At 43.7% G+C, this 27098-nt stretch overlaps 1 protein-coding gene across 11 annotated transcripts in view; it reads right to left on the reverse strand.

Annotated features, from left to right (window-relative positions):
* Positions 1 to 527: 527 nt before the first annotated feature.
* The window catches only part of CCDC91 (coiled-coil domain containing 91), a 157002-nt gene continuing 130431 nt past the window's right edge, over positions 528 to 27098 (reverse strand). For all 11 annotated transcript variants that reach the window (XM_053387504.1, XM_053387502.1, XM_053387508.1 and 8 more), the window contains 2 exons: positions 19832 to 19945; positions 528 to 1408 (listed from right to left, as the gene is read on the reverse strand). In XM_053387504.1, coding sequence (XP_053243479.1) covers positions 1277 to 1408; positions 19832 to 19945 — 246 coding nt within the window. In that variant the 3' untranslated portion in view covers positions 528 to 1276. The remainder of the gene's footprint in view (positions 1409 to 19831; positions 19946 to 27098) is intronic.

The raw sequence follows: 27098 nt of genomic DNA on the forward strand, positions 1-27098 counted from the left end.
AGGCTGGTTTATGCAAACCAGCCCGGCTGGCTTAGTGAAAAGCAAACCTAACATGGCAAAAGGTGTTGACGGGACACTATGGAGAGCAATCCTTTAATTTGGGGGGTGAGTGATGGGGTGTACATTTGAGGGGACAGGAAAATGGAGTTTTCAAGCAAGGGGTTTTCTGAGAAGGAGGAGAGAGAGAGCAGAGATCCAACTTTGAGGAAAGCAGCTGAAGGTTGCCTGCACTGCTGCCTCTCGAACTGTGTATGCCATAAGATCTAGACTCCCTCCATGTAGACTGAAGGTATAAATAGGTGAATAAACCATATTTCGTAAAGCACAACAGTCTCCACCATGTCTTCCATTCTCTAAAGTGGCACAGACCCTGTGGGGGTGCCTGGGACGCCATGGGCTCTTGCCACTGCTTGGCAGAGAGGGACAGGCACACGACTTTTGTAACAGTATTTTTCTGAAAAAACTTATAAAGAAAAGTGAGAATAACTTCTAATATAAAAAGCATAGAAAAACTAGGCTGTTAAATATTTCAGCATGTAAATTATTATCTTATTTTTGGAAACTTTATTTATTGCTAAATGCAATGAAGTTAAGAGAGTTTAAAATTATCTCTGCAATGATTTCTCATGAATTACTACATTATACATATGTGAAAAACATACAGATATCTTCAATACCTTCTCATTTGACTTGATTTGAGAATTTAGAAGCCTTTAGATGTGTTCTTTCATTTTCAAAAGAGTTAGCTAAATACACTAAGGCTAATCCATAATCAGAGCACATCCAGTGAAATCAATAAAATTAAGTTAGTGAAGTCCACTGGTTCAGAGAGTCTGCTCTCAGTATGACTTAATTCAGATATTACCCCTTGTGTTTCCAGAAGTAAATGGTAGTGTTTCCCACCTCCTGCTTCTAGTCAAATGGATTTGGAATGAAAAATAAGATTCTACATCCATTTAACAGATAACATGTATAGAGTTCTAAATGAGCAACCATATGAGCTTCTTCTCAAAGAATGTGATACTGAAGTTATTCAACAGGGACGTTAGTTACTGCATTCTTCAGCCATTACTGAAACCCTTGTGATAAAAAGTTGCCATTGTAAAACCCTTTATCTTTGGAGGCATCCTTTAACTAGATGGCCATGAAAGTGAAAATCAAAGACTAAAACAAATAAGGCCGTCTGATTAATCTTGAATCAATAACTCAATTCTCAATGTCTTAGAATGATCATCTGCAGCATTTAGTTTAGTAACTACATACATTTTCTGTGATTTTAGAGGGACAGTTTCTTTTGTTCTGCATCTAATGTAGATTCTTCATGTAATAAAGAACTCAGTTGTTTCTGTGCACAAGAGAGGAACAATTCCAGACTTGATAGGCTACGTTGACGGATAACACAATCAATCTGTGAGGACAAAAGAAAAATATACATAGAAAAGTAATCTGTATTAAGAAAAAAAATTGCAACTATAATCAGTGAACACTTTGCCTTATTAAACGACACTCAGCTGTATTCAGTGCTAGTTCTACCTAGAGTAAATCCATTGAAATTAATGGCTATAACCAACTCAGGCCCATTATTGTTAATAGGTCCACTCTGTGGAGGACTTTGGTTGGACAGTGTTCTTGAAGCTACCAACATGAGCTTGACCAAACTGTGGGAGGCAGTGGAAGACAGGAGAGCCTGACCAGGGAGTCACGAAGAGTTGGACACGACTAAACGACTAAACAACAACAACAACAATAATGGAGGACTTAGTCAGATACAACCCACTGGACGTTTGTGGGAATTCAGTACATTGCATATTAGAAAACATGACCAATGGCTGATTTCCTTTCAGCTTCAAATATGAAAGAGAAAAACAAAACCTAAATCTGTGAGTCTACGTAGATATTTCATCATTACAAGGCAAGCAGTGGCTTTAGATCATCTTAGCTGTTCCTGCAAATTGAGTCAGAATATAAATAACCATCAACAGGATTTCCACATATCTAATGGTGTTGTCAAATTTCTTAACTAGGAAAGCAAGCCATGTATTTTTTAATAATCTGTTTTTAATGAAATTTTAGAATACATGTGCTTCACTCCTTCATTCTCTTTAGCTACTGAATTCCTTTAATATGATCTCTGAATAAATATGACACTTTTGTTCCCTTTAGTGCATATAAATCAAATTTAAGGGATTCCCAGGGAATTGTCTTTGTTTTCTGCTTTTGTTTTATAAAAATTAAGTTGCTTGTTACGTGTAGCAAGCAGAAGATGAGTAACAACATTGGAGAAGCTCCAAATATTCCATTAAAATACCAGCCTGCTAGATTGGTACTCCAATGAAACATTCATTTTTTCCCCAAATGTAGCAAACAAAACTTAACAAAGTACTGAATCAAGGCACAAAACCTGAAGAGGTCAAGAGGCTCTGCAGAACAGCTGGACCCTCTGGCTCTAGGCACAGCCACAGCAAGCCTGGCTGTAGGAGGGCCCTTGGGCAATGGTGGCTCGAAGTAAGAGCAGCTGTGTCGGTGCTCCCTAGTAAAGAAGCAGACTTGCAACTGTGCAGAAGAAAAGGGGGGAAAGGTGTAGCTAGACTGGTGGCTTGGCATGGCTTAGCACTGTCCCTTTTCAGCACTTGCAGTCAAGCTCAGCGTAAGGCCACCACCAGCCTTCTCAGTGGTTTGGCTGGGACCATGAAGACCCCAGCAGAGAACCCAAGCAAAGCAGCAGAGTACCTCAAGGAACACTACAAAATTGTCGAGATGCAGCAGGAGCTGCTGGAGAAGATTGAGCAGCAAGTGGCCAAGCTGGATCACGAGAACGCCTGCCTGCAGCTCCGGGCACATGCAGGCTGCTGCTTCTGCAACAGCAGGCAGCCCTGCCCACCTCGCTGCTGCTGGGAGACCTCCAGGAACGCACCACTGGTGATAAATCTGAAGATGAAAGTTCAAGAAACCTCAGGACTCTGCCTATGAACTGCAGAGAAAAGTTGGCAATAATAGGCATGGTGTCTTTCAGGCACACTTGCTCACCATTACTACCGTATTTTTCGCTCTATAACACGCACCCAACCATAAAACACACGTAGTTTTTAGAGGAGGAAAATCCATAGGCATGCCACCCGTAGGCATTCCCTCCATAACACGCACAGACATTTCCCCTTACTTTTTAGGAGGAAAAAAGTGAGTGTTATGGTGCAAAAAATACGGTAAGTTGCCAATGCCTGCAGAGGTCCCCCCAAACAAAGTTCCAAAGCCAGGAAGATCTTTGGCCCATCTTGCTGCTCGAAGGCAGACCATTCACCCATTAGCCGCTCCACAGATGGACCAAAATAGGCAACAGACTGCTGGAAACTTTCAGTCACAGTGCAGAAAGGTCTCCAACCTGTTGGCCACAAGATCCGGAATGCTGTCTGCAGACAAACGCCGGCTCCCTCGGCCTGAAGCCAGATGAGCGCCACAACCCTATAGTGGCCTTTGACTGGACTTAACTGTTCAGGGTCCTTTACCTTTTTCCTTTACTTGCTTATAGTAGTAGCATATAGGAATGGTGTGCATAGATTTCATCATCATCATCATCATCATCATTATTACATCTATTATGAAGGTGGTGGGAATAGGTGCCTGCTGTTTCAAGATTTCAAGGGTTGGTTTCTAGGTTTCAAATTAAATCTCTGGAGCCTCAGTGGAGGAAAGGTTTGCTGCCATCTCCCCACCTGACTCCTTCATAGCTTTTCAGGCTGGAAATGGCTTGTCTCATTCAACACCACATGAACCTAACCACTCAGCTGATGAACAGAAGTGTACCTGTTCTCCTCATGCAGATATTAAAGGATATGCACAGTATCCTGCCTCTGACAGCAGCGGATGCTCCAGAAGAAATACATGAGACGCCAGAGGGTTAATGAGAAAAGGAAATGGTTGCCACTGAGCTCGTTAGAGGCACAACTTCATTTGTTATTATTTAAAAAAAACACCTCAAAGTCAAATATTACCCCATTTATCTTTATATTCCCATTTATAAATCTGGGGCGGTGGGGAATCAGAACTAGCTTAAGGATAGAGGGTGGTGGTGGGGAACCAAGCAAACAAAGCACAAAAGGATCAAGTTGCTCATGGAACAAGAACACTATCACACTGTTCCTATAATTCTTATTATGTTTTACTGAAAGCAAGGTGGTCAGAAAAACTGTTCATATGCACCTCCTTCTGCGAAGGAAGGATGAGATGGTGGTGTTCCACAGGAAAGGCAAAACAGGAGAGGCATATAGGACCTGCCTTAAATGTCAGGTGCCACCTCCTTTTCTCGTAGTTTTCTCTGGAGCAGCTGTCCTGTCCCACCCTCCCCCTCCAGATCATCATGGGACAAGCCAACTGCTTCTTCTGGCTGAACAGGAAATTCCCACCCCTCAACTGATACCTGGGAGTGCCTCTTTTTTGCATATGCAATACTGCATGAAATATGGGGAAGAATATTGGCTTTAGTTGTTACAAAGTCATGGCCAGCATATCATAGCCAAATGCACATGGCAGGCCACACTCTGGATCTTGTTTTCTCGACTGGGCAGGAAGAGGGTGATTTGAAGGTGGGGGGCATTGACATCAGTCCCTGGTCGTGGTCAGATCACTTCCTGTTGAGATTTAGGATGTCAGCACCTTTTCCTGTCCTCAGAGGCTATTAGGAAGGTCTGCCCTCGGAGGCTGATGGGATTCTAAATGGCTCTGGGGTTTTTCCAGCTGATATGACTGGTGCTCCTGTCGAAGCCCTGGCTGACCTCTGGAACACCGAAATGGCTTGGGCTATTGACATGATTGCCCCTGTGTGCCCTCTCCCACTTCATGGAGCCCAATTGGCCCCCAGGTATACTCTGGAGATACGGGTGAGGAAACAAGCTGGGAGATGGCTTGAACACAAGTGGAGGAAAGATTCGAATGACTTCAACCGAACAATGGCAAGAGCTCATTATCAAACCTACCTAGTGGCAGTGAAGGCAGCAAAGAAGGCATACAGTGGTACCTTGGTTCTCAAACTCCTTGGTACTCAAACAGCCTTGGTTCTCAAACGCCAAAAACCTGGAAGTGTTTTCGAATGTTTTTTGGAAGCTAAATGTGGCTGTCAGCTATTGTTTCCGGGGCGCCTGCACCAATCAGAAGCTGCGCCTTGGTTTTTGAACATTTCAAAAGTCAAATGGACTTCTGGAATGGATTGTGTTTGGCACATTTATTTTTGCAATTTATTTTGCATTTTTATTTCTGAGGCTTTTTTGGTTAATTTGTTTTTGTGACTGTGTGGAACCCCGTTCAGCTACTGATTGATTGATTGTGTGACTGCAGAAATGGATAAAATCCAAACAATGACTATCATCAGTGCAGGTAAGAAAAAAATAATAATTTTAATTTTTATCATCTACAATACTGTCTTATTTTTTTATAGTACTGTACATTCATTATTGCTTTCATTTTATGGATTAATGGTCTCGTTAGATAGTAAAATCCATGTTAAATTGCTATTTTAGGGGTTGTTTTTAAAAGTCTGGAACGGATTAATCCATTTTGAATTTCCTTCTATGGGAAAGTATGCTTTGGTTTTGGAACACTTTGTTTTTGGAACGGACTTCCGGAATGGATTAAGTTTGAGAACCAAGGTACCACTGTACTTTGCTGCCTCCGTGGCATCCTCATTGTGTTGTCTGGCAGAACTTTTCTGGGTTGTATGGGGCCTTTTACAAGCTGGCCCAAAGGAGGTGATAGAACCAATGGTAGCTTGCTGGTAGCTTGCTGTGACTTGTTTGCAAAGCATTTTGAGGATAAAATTGCTTGCATCCACCAAGACCTTGACTCTGCTGTTATAGCAGATGAATCTCATGGGGTGTCGAGAGCACAGTCTAGTCCAGTTGTGTTGGATGAGTTTCAGCTGGCAAGGCTCATGGATAATAATAATAATAATAAAATTTTTTATTTACATCCCGCCCTCCCCAGCCGAAGCTGGGCTCAGGGCGGCTAACAACAATAAAACAATACAAAAGTACAACACAAACAACACTCTAAAATCATTCATTATAAAATTAATTGTGGATGTGGACAAGGTGCTCGGATCAGTCAGGGTGACCACTTGCCCCTCTTGGCTGATAAAACCAGCAAGGAGGGAACAGCTGGCTGGGCCAGGGAAGTAGTTATGAGAGGGGGAGGCAGTGGTAAAACCACTCCTTAAGAAACCTTTCCTGGATTCAGAAAACCTAACTACTGGCCAGTTGCTAATCTCCCTTTCCTGGGCAAGGTTCTGGAGCGAGTGGTCGCAGACCAGATCCAGGCGCTTTTGAAAGAAACTGATTTTGTGGATCCTTTTCAATCAGGGTTTAGGCCTGGTTTTGGCACAGAAACAGCTTTGGTCCCTCTGTCGAGAGACACACAAGGGAAACATGTCCCTGTTAATTGTTCTCGACTTCTCAGCGGCCTTTGATACCATCGACCATGGTATCCTTCTGGAGTGACTCTCCGTACTAGGGGTGGGTGGCACCGCTTTGTGGTGGTTCTGTTACTTGGGGAATGCTATTCAGCCCTGTGGAAACTGCAGGGCTCAATCCTATCGCCCATGTTGTTTACATGAAACTCCTGGGTGGGGTTAGCCGGAGGTTCGGAGTATGTTGTCAGCAGTATGCTGATGACACCCAGCTCTATTTCTCCTTTACATCTGCAGGTGAGGCAATGGAAGTGCTGGACCAGTGTCCTGCCTCGGTAATGGACTGGATGAGAGCCAACAGACTGAAGCTCAATCCAGATAAGACTGAGGCACTTTAGACCAGATGGCTGGGAGGTTGCCTGCTCTTGATGGGGTTACACTTCCCCTGAAGGAGCACGTTCGTAGCTTGGGGGTACTCCTGGATCCCTTGCTGTCGTTCAAGGCTCAGGTGGGCTCAGTGGCCCAGAGCGCCTTCCATCAGCTTCAGCTGGTGGCCCAGTTACGCCCCTATCTGGACAGGGATAGCCTAGCTACTATTGTCTACGCTCTGGTAACCTCAGGGTTAGATTACTGCAATGTGTTCTACGTAGGGCTGCCTCTGAAGACGGTTCGGAAACTTCAGCTAGTGCAGAATTCAGCGGCCAGGTTGCTCACCGGAGCAAGACGGTTTGAGCATATTATACCAATCCTGGTCTGATTGCACTGGCTACTAAGTAGTTTCCAGGCCCAATTCAAAATGCTGGTTTTGACCTATAAAGCCTCAGGACTGCAATACTTCAAGACCGCCTCTTTCCATATGAACCTACCCAGGCCCTGAGGTCATCTTCAGAGGCCTCCTTTGTGTGCCCTCTCCTTGAGGGGTCCGGATGGTGGCAACATGAGAACGGGCCTTCTCTGCAGTGGCTCCCCATCTGTGGAATGCTCTCCTTAGGGAAGTTTGCCCAGCACCTTCATTGTACACCTTTAGGTGCCAGGCAAAAATGTTCCTTTTTAACCAGGTCTTTGGTTAATCTGATTTACATCCTATGCCCTTTTAAAATGTGTTTTTGTGTGTAGGGAGCGGTTATTGGGTTGTTGGTTATATTTTTATTATGTATTTTGTGGTTTTATATCTTGATTTTATTTTGTGAACCACCCTGAGATCCCCAGGTATAAATTCAAACACTACTACTACTACCGAAAGCACACAGGGCAAGTAGATAAATAGGTACTGTTCCAACAGGAAGGTAAACGGCGTTTCCGTGCGCTCCTCTGGCTTCGCCAGAAGCGGCTTAGTCATGTTGGCCACATGACCTGGAAAAACTGTCTGCAGAAGTGGACAAACGCTGGCACCCTCAGCCTGTAAACCGAGATGAGCGCTGCAACCCCAGAATCATCTGCGACTGGACTTAACGGTCAGGGGTCCCTTTACCTTTACTAAGGGGGACTGAGAAACAGAGAATGGGTTGCATGTGAGGATGGATAAGTATTTTAAGATGCTATTATTCTTTTATTTGATGTACTTTTTAGGGTTGTTGAGAAGAGAGAAAGATTAGAAAACACTTTGGCAAACTGAAAATGCTACTGTGAAAAAGTAGGATGGTGCAGAGAACTCAGTCTCCGCCCAGGCTAGCCTGTCCCATCAAGCAACCACATACTGGATTTTCGAAGGACCTACAGTCAAAGTCCATTTTTTGTAAGTCTCAATATTCTGGCTGTATCCACACTCCTCTGTCTCCCAGTTCAAAATCAGAGATAGGCAAGCTGGATATGGACTATTTATTCTTAATATTCTACATCAGTATTACATGTATATCCATTCCATTTTTCCTCTAAGGTGGCATTCAATAATCTTCTTTCCTACTTACCCTCATAACTATCGAAGGTAATTGTATTGAACTTTATTACGGCCATTGGCCCATCACACGACAGTTTCCCATACCAACATAATGTACTTAAACCTCCAAATTTAAAACCGCCAAAACTTACAAAAAACAGACAAGAACCAAAGCAAAACAAAAACAAAGTACCAACATCATACATTACAGTAAATTAGTAGAAGACATCAGTGGTGATATCACCTAATTACATCCTAAACATAGATCATAGTTTAGAGGGATTATCCGAGCCGCACAGGAGTCCGTTTCTCTTCTTTAGGGATAGAACGCTGATCAAGAATCTGGCAACCATGAGTGATCTTAGGGGGTCATCATCATTTAATAGATATCTCAGTTTGGCTTCATTCGTATCATCGGCAATTCCCTTTAGATATTGAGCAAGAAACTTGCTCCTGGCCGATGAGTGAAATGCACAATCAAAAATTATGTGATGCAACGATTCCGGTGCCCCACAATTACAATCACATAAGAGCGATATCTGTCCATTGGAGAATCTATTTCTCAGCACGTTCGATGGGAAGGTGTTGAATCTTGCCTTTACAAAGGCATATCTATGAGCCAAAGAAGTTAAGGAATTCAAATAGTTTGGGAGCCTTAAGAGGGGTAATAAACCAAGGTTTAGATGTGAGCAGGTACCATTGCCCAAGACCATTTTCTGCTGCAAGTCCATCTCCTCTAGTTTACAGGTTACTGTTCTTTTAGCTGGAACTATATCCTGCTCTAGTAATTTGGATGGGGAGATTCCCATTGCTGTAATTTTCAGTTGTAAATTTTTTACCCATGGGCTCTGGAAATCATCTCTCCACATGCATTGTATCAAGTACAAGTTTGGGAGATTGTGCCATAGAGATAACCAGTGACAAAGTATGTGCTTCCACAGAGCGTTTCCCAGGGATACAATATTAAGTTCCATGCGTAGCGCTGTATTACTTACACAGTTGGGCAGTTTCAATATCCCTCTTAAAAACTGATTTTGAATAACCTCTAGGTGGGATAAGTTGACAAAAGTCCCCCAAATTGAGATGGCATAAGCAATTGTCGGGATCATCTTGGCCTTGAAGACTTTCAACGCCGATGGGATATGAAGGGCCCCATCGGTGAAGAAAAATCGCAAGATCGCCAAGGAGATAGCTTTGGCTCTATTTGTAACATAGGCTACATGGGCCTTCCATCTAAGGTTATGTTGTAACCAAACTCCCAAGTATTGGAATCTATAGACTTGTTCGATGACTCTCCCATCAATTCTCCAATTATGGAGTTTCCGGCTCTTTGAGAAAATTAGAATTTTAGATTTCTCATAATTAATTGTAAGGGAATTTGCGTTACAATATGATCCAAAAAATTTTAAGGCCCTCATAAGGCCTACTCTAGAAAAAGAAAGGATGACTGCGTCATCCGCATATAGTAACAAAGGGCAGCGATAAAGTGCTAGGCGGGGTGCATGAATCCTTTCTTGAGCCTCTATTAGGGGAGTCCTCATGTCGCTTATGAACAAATTAAACAGGAATGGAGCCAATATACAACCCTGTCGGACACCTCTGTTAATGGGAATTGAATTGGTGAGATCCCCCTCCGGGGTGAGTCTCACTCTAGCCGCTGAGTTCTCATGGAGTTTGATTATTAGCCAGAGAAGCCTTCTGTCGATGCCCCAGCGGGTGAGTTTTTCCCAGAGGATGCTCCTGGAGATACTATCAAATGCTGCCTTTATCGAAGGTAAAAAATAGATCTGACCCACTTGTGGGTAATTGACCAGAGTCAGCTGGGTGCCTAGATTCAGAACATGGGGCTTTGCACACATGCCAGGAGGAGAGAGTCTCTAGCAGTTAAAAATACTCTCAGAGTTAACCAGCAGAATAGCATGGAATATAGGTTGTTGTGCCTTTTTGCATATCCTGTTTGGTCTGATTTTAAGCACTTGTCCCCCACCACTTTACCCCTCCAGCAATGAACAGATCACATACACTTAAGTAAGTTAAAAATATTTGCTTACTAAACCCAAATATCTGATTCATGCATTGTCCCATGAAGCAGCAAGGAGAACAGAAGCAGATTACTATTGGGTGCAAAATACACAATATAGTTTCCAACATGTTATCTGAACTTGGAGCAAGTTCAGACATGTCTGTCCTGGCCAGTTACATAGCTGGAAGACAGTGTGAGCAAAAGGAAGAGAAGCAGCTTCATCCATCCATCATGGGTGCTTTAGTTGAGATTCCAGCATTGCAAGGGTTTGGACTGGATGCCCCTCAAGATCCTCTTCCAACTCCACAATTCTATGAAATATCCCCACCCACTCTGCTCAGGTGGGGCACTAGACCCCCATACATTGAGGGTCCCTGTTCTTGTCTAGGGCTGCATATGCTCCAATATCTTGGGAGGGCAAATAGGGACACACACACACACCATTGGGTCACCACCATTCTGCCACTGCCACTGCCCACCCTCTGCTGCCTTCCCAATCATGCTGCCACCACGGCCCACCCACCCCATTTCTGCCACCAACATACTTCTGGAAGCAGGTGCTGCACTTTCAGTGCTTCTGGAAGTGTAGCAGCAGCTTCCAGAAGCATGTCAGCTGTTGCAGCAGAGGGAGCCAAAATGGGATATCCAGGACTGGGATCAGAAGCTGGGACAGCTTCTGATAATCGGATGTCCCACTCAAAACAGGACTGTGTAACAGTGGTGGGGCAGTAGTGATGTTTTTTATCCAACTCTTATCTGCCACTTTTTAACATGGCTTTTATCACTTCTGGCGGTTCCCTCACTATGAGAAGTAGTTACAGGGGACCAAGCAGAGGGCCTTCTCGGTAGTGGCTCCCGCCCTGTAGAACACCCTCCCATCAGATGTCAAGAGAATAAATAATTATCTGACGTTTAGAAGACATCTGAAGGCAGCCCTGTTTAGGGAAGTTGTTATTTTTTTTTAAAAAAATGACTGATGTTTTAATGTATTTCTAATCTCCTGTTGGAAGCTGCCCAGAGTGGCTGGGGAAACCCAGCCAGATGGGCGGGTTATAAGCAATTCATAATAATAATAATAATAATAATAATAATAATAATAATAATATTCATTTGTAATATATTTTTTGCCACATTATTGTATTCCCCCTTATTTTATTTAAATGAAAACACATTAAAAGAGGGAGGCAAATGGATTTTAAAATATGGATGGAGCTTCAAAAGCAGTTTTGATAGAGTATGGGGTGATGCTGCTGTTAAGGGGAAAAGGGAGACTATTGTATCTGATCTCTCATCATGAGGGTAACATGTGAAATGACCTGTACAGTGGTGCCCCGCAATACGAAATTAATTCGTTCCGCGAGTTTTTTCTTCTTGCAAGTTTTTTGTCTTGCGAAGCACGGTTACCCATAGGAATGCATTGAAAATCAATTAATGCGTTCCTATGGAGACCGCTTTCAGACCAGGTCCTCTTCTGAAGGCAGGCCGGGGGAGAACGGCAAGCTCCGGGGACAGAGGTGAAGGGGCAGCGCTCCTTCGCCTCTTTCCTCGAACCTCTTCTGTAGGCAGGCGGGGGGAGAACGGCTTTTCTTCCCACTGCCAGCCTTCAGAAGGCTGTTCTGAAGGCTGGCGGTGGGAAGAAAAGCCCTTCTCCCCCAACGGGACTTCAAAAGAGCTTTGGGAAGTCCGGCGGGGGTCCAAGGGATTCCCTCACCGCCGCCCGCCTTTAAAAGCGCTCGGGGAAAGCAGCGAGCTTTGCTGCTTTCCCCGGAGTGCTTTTAAACGCGGGCGGCGGTGAGGGAATCCCTTGGACCCCCGCCGGACTTCCCAAAGCTCTTTTGAAGTCCAGCGGAGGTCCAAGGGATTCCCTCACTGCCGCCCGCCTTTAAAAGAGGTCCCTGGAGATTTCCCTATGGGCTTTCTTCTTGCGAAGCAAGCCCATAGGGAAATTCGTCTGGCGAAGCACCTCGAAAAACGGAAAACTCTTTCTTCTTGCGAGTTTTCCGTCTTGCGAGGCGTTCATCTTGCGAGGTACCACTGTAGTCCCATAATTTCAGTGAAAGAACAAGGCATCCAGTGAATGCATTTATTTATTCATACTAGTATTTATATACCACAATATAAAACCCATTAAAAGGAGTACAAAACAATAATTGAAATGAGTAGCTACTGAAGGAAATTCTGAACAACCACTTGGGCTTGTTGGCATTAAAAAAAAAAATCTCCAAGAGCCATCTAAAAGTCAAAAGCAAGGAAACCTGCCAAATCTCTGCTGGAAGTGTATTCCACAGCATGGGACCAGCAAAATCTCTTTCCACTCAATAAGGATGGTGGACTAGAAGAAGACTAGAGATTTAACTTCCTTAATATTACCGCTTCAAAAAGATATTTGGTATGTAAAAGAGGGGAGGAAGGGCCTTTATCCTGCCTCCTTATTGAGTGGGAAGAAGTGTGCTGCTTGAGAGCAATGAGCTGAGGGAAGCCGCATGGTGTATCTATGGCATGCGTGTGTGCCTGTGTGTGAAACACTTCATTAATAGCAGTGTTCACATAAAATACTGGAAGCCCAGCTACGGTTTAATGCATTTGTCCCAAGTTTTGTAGAAATTAAAATGTACACCAACACCCTATTGCATGAATTACTGAACTGAATTATTTAAGTCTTGAATAAATGACAGAACAAAAATAAGCAAGCTGCACTACATGTGCATGCAATAAGGACAATGTCACTAATATTACAATCCACAGAGGTGACATTTCCAAATGCCTATTCAACTTTTCTGTGTATGAAAAATCCAAATCTTTCTTCTCTTTAGATTCATTTGGCCTTCTTCAAGGACAGCCAGGTGCACAGACTCATCTTACATTACAACCTCTCACAAATCCCTTATTTAATCTTCTGGGTTTACACTGCTTTTTGAGCTAGGGTAAGCGGCAGCATGAAAATGCTTCATGTAAATGTTGCTTTAATCCTATGAAAGCCACAAAACAGGCCTAGCTGAATGAGCAGGAAACTGAGCTCAGGAACTCTCTGTGACCTTGATTGCACTGTCGCTCTTGGCACCAGCATGGTGGCCACAAGGTCATGCTGAGGACGAGGAAAGCGACCCAGTCTCACTTGTAGGACCTCCTTTGTATGGATCAGCTGGGCCAATCTGTGTTCTGTGGTGTCTGATGTTTACAATGCTTTGAGCTCTAGGGTTCGATTACACATCTCTCCAATTGCAGATAGATTACAGAATTTCTATCCCCAAATTTGGATGTGACATCAGTCCAATGTGAAATTATTCTTTATTGCTTTTGGTTTTAAAGTATTTTGGAGGGTGGGAAATAAATAGAACAATGCAGAAAGTTCAAACAAACAAATGAGTGAAGAAATTATTTAAAAACACTCCATGTGTCACCACTCTCTTAAAAAGTACCAAGTACCAGGTCTGTTAACATGTGTTGGTGGTAAAATGCAGGGCTTGGAGGACTATCATTAACGTGGCCTCTGGGAAAATACAAACGCACTTTCTGAAATTAAATCTTCAAGTTTGCCCACCGCAGTCAGTTGCTGGCATGTTAACCTGTAGCTGAGGCCTCACATCCAGTGCCAATGCAAATACTAAGGAACAAGAAGAGCAAAGATCCTTTTTTGTTGTTCAGTAATATTAAATCACAGAAAAGGGGAAAAGAGATAGCAACACTCAAATTTTAAACTCAAATACATGCGCAGAGGATTATTTTTCACATTGTCTAAACTGTACTTGCTTAGAAACCTTTTTTTTCATGTTTGTAGAAGAAAAAGTTAAAGAAAAAAACAATGAAGACTTTCCTCAACAACAATGTACACAGAGTGGGTGAAGGTGAGAATCTCTCTGCTTTTTATTACTGACCTTCAACATAATACAGGTTTTGCAATAAGTAGGTTTCATGATCAGTGTGGAAATGCAGCCTAGTTCCCACAACTGTTTTATTGGCAAAAGTAAGAAAGGGCTCGGGCCAGTTTGGAAATTAGTACAAGAATATAACTTGAAATCAGAGTTTGAGAAAAATACAAGATGGGTGACACCTGGCTTGAGAGCAGTACATGTGAAAAGGATCTAGGAGTCTTGGTTGACCACAAACTTGACATGAGCCAACAGTGTGACGCGGCAGCTAAAAAAGCCAATGTAATTCTGGGCTGCATCAATAGGAGTATAGCATCTAGATCAAGGGAAGTAATAGTGCCACTGTATTCTGCTCTGGTCAGACCTCACCTGGAGTACTGTGTCCAGTTCTGGGCACCACAGTTCAAGAAGGACACTGACAAACTGGAACGTGTCCAGAGGAGGGCAACCAAAATGGTCAAAGGCCTGGAAACGATGCCTTATGAGGAACGGCTAAGGGAGCTGGGCATGTTTAGCCTGGAGAAGAGGAGGTTAAGGGGTGATATGATAGCCATGTTCAAATATATAAAAGGATGTCACATAGAGGAGGGAGAAAGGTTGTTTTCTGCTGCTCCAGAGAAGCAGACACGGAGCAATGGATCCAAACTACAAGAAAGAAGATTCCACCTAAACATTAGGAAGAACTTCCTGACAGTAAGAGCTGTTTGACAGTGGAATTTGCTGCCAAGGAGTGTGGTGGAGTCTCCTTCTTTGGAGGTCTTTAAGCAGAGGCTTGACAACCATATGTCAGGAGTACTCTGATGGTGTTTCCTGCTTGGCAGGGGGTTGGACTCGATGGCCCTTGTGGTCTCTTCCAACTCTATGATTCTATGATTCTATGACGTGGGTGGTGCTGTGGTCTAAACCACTGAGCCTCTTGAAGGTCGGTGGTTCGAATCTGCATAACGGGGTGAGCTCCCATTGCTCTGTCCCAGTTTCTGCCAACTTAGCAGTTCGAAAACAGGCCAGTGCAAGTAGATAAATAGGTACTGCTGTGGCGGGAAGGTAAATGGTGTTTCCGTGCGCTCTGGTTTCTGTCACGGTGCTCCGTTGCGCCAGAAGCGGTTTAGTCATACTGGCCACATGAACCAGAAAAACTGTCTGCTGACAAACGCCGGCACCCTCGACCTGAAAGCGAGATGAGCGCTGCAACCCCATAGTCACCTTTGACTGGACTTAACAGTCAAGGAGTCCTTTACCTTTACCTATTACCTACCAACAAGGTTTGTATCAGTTCTGCGCTAAAAGCCAAAATAATGAGCGTAACCCCAAACTACTGATGAACACCAAATTATTAAGGAAATCACATTTGTTTTCTATCTTGTAAAATACTGCTACAACAGAAAAGGCAAGTATGGTAATATCAAATTATTAGCCTTAAAAAAAAACCCTAGTTGGTTGTAATTAGCTTGTAACTTAGTTTAAGAACAAAGACATGACTGATGAATTTGATTTATATTGATGAATATTGAGATAGCGAATTATTTCCTTAATATTAATCAGGCAGTGTGATATCTTATATGTTTGGTCATCTGGTGTGTTTGGTTTTACTCTCCTTTAGAGGCTCTGAGACACAGAAGTGGAATTCACAATGCAACAGAAATGAACACAGTAACTTTGATTACAATTGATATATCTTTCAGCCAAGCTTTGGCCTTAAAATTGCAGAGGGATAGCTAAGTGACAAGGGTGTGCATATAAACAAGTAATAATAATATGGGAATTATTTAGAAAGTGTGGATTTTGTTTCAATATGAGAGCCAAACTAAGCTCTCTGAAGTTGCTAGAAATTGCTCATGTATTATCAGAGCAGGTTCAGTGTTTATCCAATTCATTTAGTTGTCAGGAAACAAAGTATTTTATTAGAGAAAGCTGGGTGTCACAGTCAATAGGGAAAACTTAACTTTGACTAGCTGTGGTGGGTCTTGAACTTTGAAATCATAAAAACAACCATCACTCTGAACATTTCATCATTTTAAAGAGCCTGCTTAAATGGCCTGCTCAGCAGGTGATACTGGTAATTGCTCTGCTTTAACTTCTGGTGTGCTGGTTTACTCCCACTTTGACTATAAAGAAGATAAGAAAGTGCATGACTACACACACATTTGTTAAAATTATGAGAAATACTTCAAGGATAATGTTTAGTCCACGACTTCACTTACAACAGGAAATACCCAATTTCAATATTTTGGTTATTCATCCACTAGTCAGAATGACAAATAAGTGGGTGAAACCAGGCTGCAATATGAACTTAAGCCGTAATGTGTGGAGAACAGACAAACTGATTTATTCTTAGTCAACAAGAAAATCTATGCTGACATAAAATAGTTTAAGCTATGCTATGGGAACTAGAAGCGAAGAACAAAATGGGTTTTAATAAAAACAAAAAATTGAAAACTATTTTTAAATGGAAGGCATTAAATAGCCAATTGCTAGAGAGAGAAGGGACTATTTCTTGACAACTTACAAGAACAGAATCAACAGGAAAATGGTATTGTAGAAAGCAGGGTACAGCACTGCTGCCTGACAGTCCTCTACCCTCTCCATTGCCTTATAAAGAGTAGAGGTGGCCAAGGAGAAGGGACACTAAGGGTTGCTTATAGGAAAGAGACCTGTCACCAGTGGAAGCACATTGACTATTGGGGCACCATCACCTAAGAAGGGGCAGGAGACAGGAATCATGCTTCACATGTGGCCATCTGTTCATCTGAGCCCATGCCCCATGCCTTCACATCAATGAGCAAAATCATCAGAATTTGCAGGCGTGTGTTCTGTATGAAATGGAGCTCTACAGCTCAATCCAGCTGTTGAAAAGAATATCCTCATTGTAAACCAATGTAGGCATTCCCAAAATTTCTCATGCCTGGATACGTTAGAATATTTTTAGCTGCTTGACATGTGCCCACAAAACATGTACCTTGTTCCTTTAATATGACAATGCAAACACATTATTACTAAAATCATCTTTTTGCTTTAAATTTGTTGCCAACAAAATAGCAGGTTGGATCCTGAGATGCTAACTTGAGGAAGTTTCTTTCCCCCTGCTTCCTCAGCAGCCTCCTGCATCACATGCCACATTGCTCAGGAGCCTGCCCTCCGCCCCACAACCATCTGGAGAAACTCTTCGGGGTTGCAGATGGCTGCAAGGGGGGGGGAGCTTCCCTTCCTTGAACTTAAGTTATCTTAGGATCCAAGCCAATGTCTTTTATTAAGTTACTCTATAAATTCAATAATTTAGGGATTAATTGTTACTGCTAACCAACATAATACCCTTCCACTAAACAAAACAAAACAAAACAAAATTATGCAAGGAAGCGTAATTCCTTTCTGATGCTGGAGCTGAATCTTCCCCAAGGACCAGCAAAATGCTGACACTTTCAGTTAAAACTATGCTCTGCAATGCTTTCTCTAAGTGTTTTATATTAGTTCATAATGATTCACACTGCACCACAGAATTGCAAGTGCAACTCTGCAAGGTAGGATTGGAAGTCTGAAGCAGGCAAACAATGGGCTGGCTTGACCGATGGTCTGACTTGGAAAAAGATTAATCATATTCAGCTACAACAGTTGCAAAGCAAATACACTTACAAATGCACAGAAACACCTAGCTGTTGTAACTTTTTACAATGCATGGCAGGTAAGGACCATAGGTTTAAAATGAAAATATTTCATGTAGGTAAATAGATTCTCATTCCCTATATTGCCACTACAGGATGAAAAACATCATTGGTGGCTGCCTAACAACACAGAATTCCCTTAACACTAGAGATTGGCAAAATCAAAGCCTGAACATTTTCCAGAAGAACTATAAAGCATTTTTATTTGATTCTGTGCTAAGCAAGCATGAAGTAATTTTAATTTTATATTGGTGTTTCAGTATGAATTTTATTAATGTCCTTTTCAAAATCTGGATAGTAGAGTTGTTATTTGTATGTCTAGGATAGGGCAGGCAAACAACCCACAGAAAAAAATATTGTATGCATTATAGTGGTACCTCTGGTTACGAACTTAATTCGTTCCGGAGGTCCGTTCTTAACCTGAAACCGTTCTTAACCTGAGGTACCACTTTAGCTAATGGGGCTTTCCGCTGCCGCAGCCACACGATTTCTGTTCTTATCCTGAGGTAAAGTTCTTAACCCGAGGTGCTACTTCTGGGTTAGTGGAGTCTGTAACCTGAAGCTTCTGTAACCTGAAGTGTTTGTAACCCGAGGTGTTTGAAACCCGAGGTACCACTGTATTCTGTGATATGCCATTAACTTGCTGTTGGAACATAATTAATTACCTTTAATAATTCAATATTATTACAATGATTCTACAAACATGGGGCACAATCCATTGATTTCAGTGGGAAGCAGAGCTTCATGTTGGGTTGTGCCTCATGCATTTACAGTCATCCCAGCTGCTTACAATCAAAGCAACTGGTGATAGAGATGGCAGGTTGACCAGAAAATGAATTTATTTTAGAGAACGTGTACAACCATTAAGCTTGCATTAATATATCCATAATTTAAACTTTAATGATGGAGGCTCCCTTTGTTTCTTATGAAGAACTCAGATCTATAGTGAATAGATAACAAAGCCCCTCCAGTTCTTAGAACCCACATTCTCCCCTTATCTGTAATTGACCAGCTTGACAGTTGCTATTATAACCATACCATCCCCCTATTGTCAAGGTAAACTTCCAAATTCTATATTAACAAAGAACCCACGTAAAATTGCTCACTCCCTAGACAACAGAAAAAATACCAATGTTTTTAAACATTCTTGCACACTCCACAACATTTCGAGAACATGGCTTCTTGTTTGTGACCACTAGTTTATGGAATCTAGTCACACATTTATAAATATTTTTTGTTGGTACATGAACTTTCTAAACATATGACTCTGGAAAAGGTTGGAAATTAATAAACTTCCATTTGTCAGTGTGTTAAGAAGAAAATAATCCATGACATAAGTAGGCAACTGATAGTATCCTAGTTTTGTTTGTGTTGGAACTAGTGGTCTTTACTTAAACTTGGTAATTACACCAGTATGACATTTCACATTTGCACAATAAGTCTTTTTTTGTTTACCGTATTTTTCGCTCTATAAGACGCACTCTCCCCCTCCTAAATAGTAAGGGGAAATGTGTGTGCATCTTATGGGGTGAATGCAGGCTCCATGGCTTCAGTGAAAGCAACACGAAGCGCTCCGGAGGCTTTGAATTGCTTTCGCTGAAGCCAGGAGAGCAAAGGGGGTCGGTGCACACCGATCCCTCTTGCTCTCCTGGCTTCGCTTCACTGGAGAGGCGCTGCACAGCTTTCCCTCTCTGCGCAGCACCCCTTCAGTGAAGCAGGAGGAGAAATGGAAGGGTCTCTGAAGGGGCGCTGCGCAGAGAGGGAGAGAATTTTTTTTTCTTGTTCTCCTCCTCTAAAACTAGGTGCGTCTTATGGTCGGGTGCGTCTTATAGAGCGAAAAATATGGTGATTCCTAATCAATAGCATGTGGCAGGGATGCACAGTACACTCTATGATTCATGCCATTCAGCAAAGCTCCCAGAACATTTACTGTACATCTTCTCAAAAGATTACACAGAGCTAATAATTTCTCTCTAGCATCAACGTCAACTGTCGTGTAAGACAGCTGCTTACCCTTTTCTGTTCCTTGATGTATTCCATCAGCTCTTCTCTTGTTTGCTTCACAGCTTTTTCTATAGCTTTTTCACTTTTTTCTTGCTCTTCTAAAATGGCTGCTTTTACAATTGACTATAAAAAAATAAGAGTTACAGTGTGTATAGAGTTTGCTTCAAATATTCACCCTCATATACATATAGTGAGATAAAGGAGATTTTCCTCCTCTCACACACCTGCCTCAGCACATAAATGCTTTGGACATCAGCCTCTGACAATTCTTGCAAAAGGGATGCAGGAAGCAGAGGCATGTAAGTGGGCAGAGCAACAGGGCTGCATCCTGTACCAGTACATGCACCTCCATGACCCTTAGAAGCAACCAAGACAGCCCTTTTAACAGTAGGAGAGGGTTTTTGTTACTATCCAGATGCTCTGGCATCTGGCTGGCCACTATGAGAACAGGATGCTGGACTAGATGGGTCATTGGACTGATCCAGCAGGCTCTTCTTATGTACCACCAAAAAGGTGACTGAAACCTGTACAGGATGGATCCCACAGTGGTTGCTAGTGCCCATTTTGACTGGTCGGATGGATGGAAAGAGGGGGGCTAACAATGAGTGGTGGTTGAACCCATGATAGGCAGAGCAAATGTTCTCCCCTTCTTCCTCCCTGCCGTGCTCTACAAGGGCAACACCGAGATCAAGGAGGAGTGAATGGAGTAGTGCCCCCTCTATGAATGGATTGTAAAAAGGCAGGCAGCTGAGGGCTGGCTGAGAAGGCTGGAGTAGAGCCCCATTTGCCCAGATGGATCAACCGCCACTGACCCCACAACTCTGTCATACAAATAAAAGGATCCAGTCTGCCTTTCATCCAGGGCACTTCTCCCTGTGAACTGCCCCCAAACCTCCTGACACATGCCCTTTACCTAGTTATGCCAATAGTTGTTTCCCACTCCAAAACACTCAGCCCCCCCCTCCATACAACGTAAAGCAAAAATGCTGTTGCCAAACTGTTTATAAGAAGGCCTGTAGCTAAGTCACTTGTGGGTTATAAAACTCTTCTGAAAAATAAACAAATATCTTTGCAACACATGGTTATTACTTCATTACTAGCCTTAAGCATTCCTTGTTGCTTTACAATAACATTAGAAAGTAGCACTTTCTTTACTGGCATCTTCTTCTTTGGCGATCACTCGTAGCCGAGTTAGATTGTCTTCCATAAACACAGTTTTAACAGTGTGTCCGTAAGTGATTGTGGAGGCCAATTCTGGATCCACACACCCTTCCACAATGGGGACATTGGTTTCTGGGTGGGAGTTGATCACGGTGTGGATTTGCCAGGCGTGCCTTCCTCTTAGCACGTTTCTCCCTTGTGTCCTGAGTTCGAGTGTCTTCAAAGCCCATGACACCTTTTGGTAAAGGCTGTTCTCCAACTGGAGTGCTCACAGGCCAGTATTTCCCAGTTGTCAGTGTTTTATACTACATTTTTTTAGATTTGCCTTGAGACAGTCTTTAAACCACTTTTGTTGACCACCAGCATTACGCTTTCCATTTTTAAGTTCGGAATAGAGTAGTTGCTTTGGAAGACAATCATCAGGCATCTGCACAACATGACCAGTCCAACGAAGCTGATGTTGAAGAATCATTGCTTCAACACTGGTGATCTTTGCTTCTTCCAGTATGCTGATACAAGTTCGCCTGCCTTCCCAAGTGATGTGTAAATTTTTTCGGAAACACCGTTGATGGAATCTTTCGAGGAGTTGGAGGTGGCGTTTATAAGTGGGCCATGTTTCACAAGCATATAGTAAAGTTGGCAGTACAACAGCTTTGTAAACAAGTATTTTGGTTTCCCTGCAAATATCCCAGTCCTTAAACACTCCGCACTTCAGCCAATTTTCAGAAGGGCAGCCAGTTTTCAGAAGGACAGTCCATGTTACGAAAAAGGAGCAATGCAGAAGCGAGCTCCAGATGGCTGGAATGGTAAACAGGAAGCTGATGTTATTGGATTGTACCGTGGGAACCAGGGACAGTCTGTTCAGTGCTCTGAGCGCCGGATGTTAGCTCAGAGTGTCACATGACCCTGTACTGGAAGTACATGGGTGGAGTTATTCTCTCTCTGCAGTTGTGAATCAGAGGGTACAGACATGTTTTCTCTGTACTGCTGAAAGACAGGAATAAAGACATGTAGATATATTTCTGTCTGTCTCATTCCCCCCCCCTGGCTATGGGAGGGGGAGGAGTGGTGTGTTCTTTTCACGTTTGAAAAGATCGCCGAAGAGACCTCCCTTGATCTTGCCGGGAGTCGCAGACAGGAGGTCACAAGGATTCAAGCCGGGCACCTGGAGGGTGGCCAAATTCCTCTGGACTAAGCTGGCTCTGCTGGCTTGAAATCCGACATCTGGTAGCAGAAGGTTACATCTGGTAGCAAGAGCCGATGGATAAAAGATCCATGAGAATCTGCATGAGAGGTGAGAGGTCGATGAATCGTTGCCATCCTCTGCACCTAAGGAGATAAAGAAAGCGTCTGCCTGCAGCCAGAAAGCTGAACAGACAGCTGGACACCGAAAGGCAACGGAAAGCCTCAAAGGTAGGCTGCATTTCGGGAAAAAGAGAGTGAACAGAAAGGTTTAATTCTCTGTTCACGAGAGAGCTGCGTTTGAAAAAAAAACAAGCTCTGAAAGAAAGGCTGGCATTCCAGGAATTCCTGTGGTGAGATAAGGATTCCCGTCTTGAGCAGGTTGCTAGGCAACGTCCGCCAGCACTTGTAAAGTTACTGAATGGCTCAAAAGAGCCTGGGAAGTGTTTTGAATTCTGCGCAGCATGTGCAAGGTTTTTGAATACAGCCCAAAGGTTTGCCTGCCAGTGAAGCAGTAAACAGCCCAGAAGAGACTTTTGGATTTTACTGGCTTGAAAGTGAAAGCTGGCTTGAGATTGAGTGCAAAGACTTGAGTTCAGCATGGATTCCAAGAAGGGGGGAGGGTTGCCCTATCCCCCTCCCCTGACTAATGACAATTATTTATCTTGGTCTATAAAGATGAAGGCCCTGCTGCAGAATCAGAGGATCTTTAACGTGATTGAGAACCCCATCCCTGCAGCACCAACCCGAGGTTGGGAGTCACAGAATCTGAAAGCCAGAACGGCTATAATTCTGTGTGTGTCAGATGACCAATTGGTGCATATTCAGGGTTTGGAATATGCACGGGAAATTTGGGAAATGCTGCGTAGAACACATCAGAGGGATGCTGGTTCTTCAGCGTTGCTGTATTTTGAGAAGCTGACCAATCTGAGGCTTGCGCCTGATGGAGATGTTCAAGCGCACCTGACGGAGATGAAATATCTGCGCCAGCAGATGGTGGAACGCAATTTCCGTCTGCAGGAGGAAGTGTTTTGCTTCATGATGATCAACAGCCTAAATAGGACTTACAAAACCGTTGCCAGTCAGCTTGGTTCCCTCCCGGCTCAGGATTTGACCGCGGAAAGGGTGTCTGCCGTCGTTTTGAATGAACATGACAGACTTGCTGCACTGGAAGAAAAGGACAGGGGGAGGGAGGAACGGAGTTCTAATTCCCCCGCAGATGAAGCTACTGGAGAAAAAGCTCTAGCTTTGAACGCTGTCCGATGTTACAATTGTGGACAGGCTGGGCATCTTCAGCGGAACTGTAAGAAGCCACGTCAGCCAAAAGGAGCGAAGGGCCGCTCAGCAAAGCCTGAGGCGTCAGGCAAAGGTCATACCAAGACTTCGGTGAAACCTGGAAAGGCTTTGATGGCGAAAGGAACCACGCCAGACGTTGGGAACTCGTTTGTTATTGACACTGGAGCGACGGTCCATATGTCCCCACACAGAGGGCTCTTTTCAACGTTTAAGAAGCAAAGCTTCGCTGTGAAACAGGCCAACGGTCAGGAGCTGGAAGCGGCCGGCGTAGGGACTGCCTATCTTAAGAGTCTGAACTTGACAATAAACAATGTTTACTTGGTTCCTGAATTGAAGTTCAATCTGCTGAGTGTTTCGCAGATTGCAAAGAAAGGACTGAGATTGTCCTATGATGCTGAGAGCTGCAAGATCTACAAAGATGGAGAGTTATTTCTTTCGGCCAGAGAGAAGGATGGACTATATTTGTTGACTTTTGCACAAAGTGATTACATGGAATGTAATTCATCTGTGTCTAACCTAGTTTCTCTTGCAGGTGTGAGCAAGAAGGTGACCGGGGTCAACAGAGCATTTCAGTGGGTGTATGCTGATGTGATTGGTCCTCTAGAACCATCTAGAGGCAATGCAAGATTTTATCTTGTGTGTGTGGATCATTTCTCTAACTATGTCTGGGTTTATGTGTTGAGAAAGCCACAGAAAGCCTTGGAGAGGTTTCAGGAGTTTTGTGACAAAGTTAAGAGTATGCATGATGCTAACATTGATTGTCTATTCACAGATGAGAAGCAGATTTTTCTTTTACAGGATTTCCAGCGGTTCCTGCAGAAGAAGGGGATAAGACACAAGATTGCTGTTTCAGCGGAAGCGTGGAACAGGGGTGTCTGTGTACGGGTGAACAGAGAATTGCAAAAGGGGATGGAAGCACAATTGCTTAGTTCACATCTGCCACATGAGTACTGGGCCGAGTCTCTGATGTCGTATTGTTATACGAAAGTGAGAAAGGTTTCAAAAGAGTTGGGAAGTTCTCCTTTTGAGAAACTGTTCCACAGAAAACCTTCTGTTGCCCATTTCAAGGTTTTTGGGTCTCATGTGAGAACAGAAGCTCCAGGTGGAGTAAAGAATGCCAGAGGCATTTTTGTGGGTTATGAAAAGGGTCTCTACAGAGTAATTTTGTCTGAATCTGGTCAGGTGATTCTCACAAAATTTCTAGAGAGTGCTCCTGAACAGGAGAGAGTGATAGTACACACATTTCCCACTGAGGACGATTCAGATGTTGATGATGATTTTACTGATTACAGTGGTACTGAGAGTGATGACACTGATAGCTCGGAGAGCTCAGTTGTCACAGTCATTGAGAGGAAATCTCACACAATGGATAGGCCTTCACAACTGAAGGATGAACCACTGTTTACCATTGGAACTGGTTCTCCAAAGAGTCCTGAGACTGGACCAGTGAGCAGAGAGGATCAGCACCTCATACGTAGGTCTGAGAGGGTTACAAAGGGTCAACCACCCAAGAGGTACTCAAAAGAGTTTGCTAATTTAGCTGTTGCATGTGTTGCTGTTGTAAACAACCGAGGACAGGTTGGAGCTGTGTCTAAGTCAGAGACAAAGACACAACAGAGAGTTGCTAGCCAAGGTAAAGCAGATGCACTCATTCCTTGGAAGCCAAACAACCAGAGAGGTACACTGGGGAAACCAGTGGCGGGGAGTTCCAAGGGTGGAACTGAAACAACAGGGGAGTGTTATGTGTATAACAACTGTTTGTTTTCTTCTCTGGATCACGCTTTGCTTGCCGCAACACGCATTGATTCTTTTGGGGGAGGATGTTACGAAAAAGGAGCAATGCAGAAGCGAGCTCCAGATGGCTGGAATGGTAAACAGGAAGCTGATGTTATTGGATTGTACCGTGGGAACCAGGGACAGTCTGTTCAGTGCTCTGAGCGCCGGATGTTAGCTCAGAGTGTCACATGACCCTGTACTGGAAGTACATGGGTGGAGTTATTCTCTCTCTGCAGTTGTGAATCAGAGGGTACAGACATGTTTTCTCTGTACTGCTGAAAGACAGGAATAAAGACATGTAGATATATTTCTGTCTGTCTCATTCCCCCCCCCCCGGCTATGGGAGGGGGAGGAGTGGTGTGTTCTTTTCACGTTTGAAAAGGATCGCCGAAGAGACCTCCCTTGATCTTGCCGGGAGTCGCAGACAGGAGGTCACAAGGATTCAAGCCGGGCACCTGGAGGGTGGCCAAATTCCTCTGGACTAAGCTGGCTCTGCTGGCTTGAAATCCGACAGTCCACAGGGCATTACGATTTACAGTGTCAAAAGCCTTAGTCAGGTCAATAAACACCATATACAGGGATTGATTTTGCTCTCTGCATTTTTCTTGAAGCTGTCGAGTGGTGAAAATCATGTCCACTGTCCCCCTAGAAGGCCGAAAACCATTTTGGGATTCAGGAAGGGTCACCTCGGATATTGTTACGAGGCGGTTTGCTAAGATCCTTGCAAGAATTTTGCCGGCTGCAGCTAATAGAGAGATGCCTTGATAGTTTCCACAATCAGTTCTGTCACCTTTCTTAAAGAGATTGATAATTTTGGCATCCCTAAAGTCTGCTGGGATTTCTTCACTTTCCCAGATTTTTTCGATGAGCTTGTGAAGTTGTTGTGTAAGTTCAATTCCACCCACTTTGAAGATTTCGGCAGATATCCCATCAGGTCCATTGGCTTTGTTGTTTTTCATTTGGTTAATAGTTGTACACAACTCTCCCAGATTTGGAGATATTGCGAGCTCATCTCGAACTTGTTTTTGCGGAATTTGTGAGAGGACCTCAGCAGCTATGGGGGAGTTGCGGTTAAGGAGATGTTGATAATCTTCTTTCCAGCGCAGTGCAATAGCTTCTTTATCTTTTAGAAGTGTGATACCATCTGCTGAGCGTAGGGGGCATATGCCATGATTTATTGGCCCATAGATGGTCTTTGTGGTCTTCTGAAAACCCAACCCAAACCCCAAAAGTCCCATAAAGGTAAAGGTAAAGGGGGCCCTGACCATTAGGTCCAGTCGTGACTGACTCTGGGGTTGCAGCACTCATCTCGCTTTATTGGCGGAGGGTGCCAGTGTACAGCTTCCGGGTCACGTGGCCAGCATGACTAAGCCGCTTCTGGCGAACCAGAGCAGTGCACAGAAATGCCATTTACCTTCCCGCCGGAGCGGTACCTATTTATCTAGCACTTTGACATGCTTTCGAACTGCTAGGTGGGCAGGAGCTGGGACCAAGCAACAGGAACTCACCCCATCACGGGGATTCGAACCGCCAACCTTCTGATCAGCAAGTCCTAAGCTCCATGGTGATTGGCAAATGGTAACGGGGGCAGGATCATGAAATCTGGAAGCCCCTAGTCATCATGAACCAGCACATGGACAGTGGATACAGATTCAGTTGTTCCGACTCAAGGAATGAGGGAGTTGAGCAGCTCGGCAGCTGTATCCATGACTGATCAGCCCTTTTTAGGATCTACTCTGCTCACCCCGAAAAGGGGGAGGGGCTAGAAAAGGTGCCCTAAACATAGTTTGCCTCCCTTTCCCCATAACTGGATTACCGCACCCAGTGGAGTCACCACCTAGCGGTCGTAAAAGACAATTGA

The sequence above is a fragment of the Podarcis raffonei genome, chromosome 5 (assembly GCF_027172205.1).
Source record: "Podarcis raffonei isolate rPodRaf1 chromosome 5, rPodRaf1.pri, whole genome shotgun sequence".
In the NCBI taxonomy this organism is placed as follows: Eukaryota; Metazoa; Chordata; class Lepidosauria; order Squamata; family Lacertidae; genus Podarcis; species Podarcis raffonei.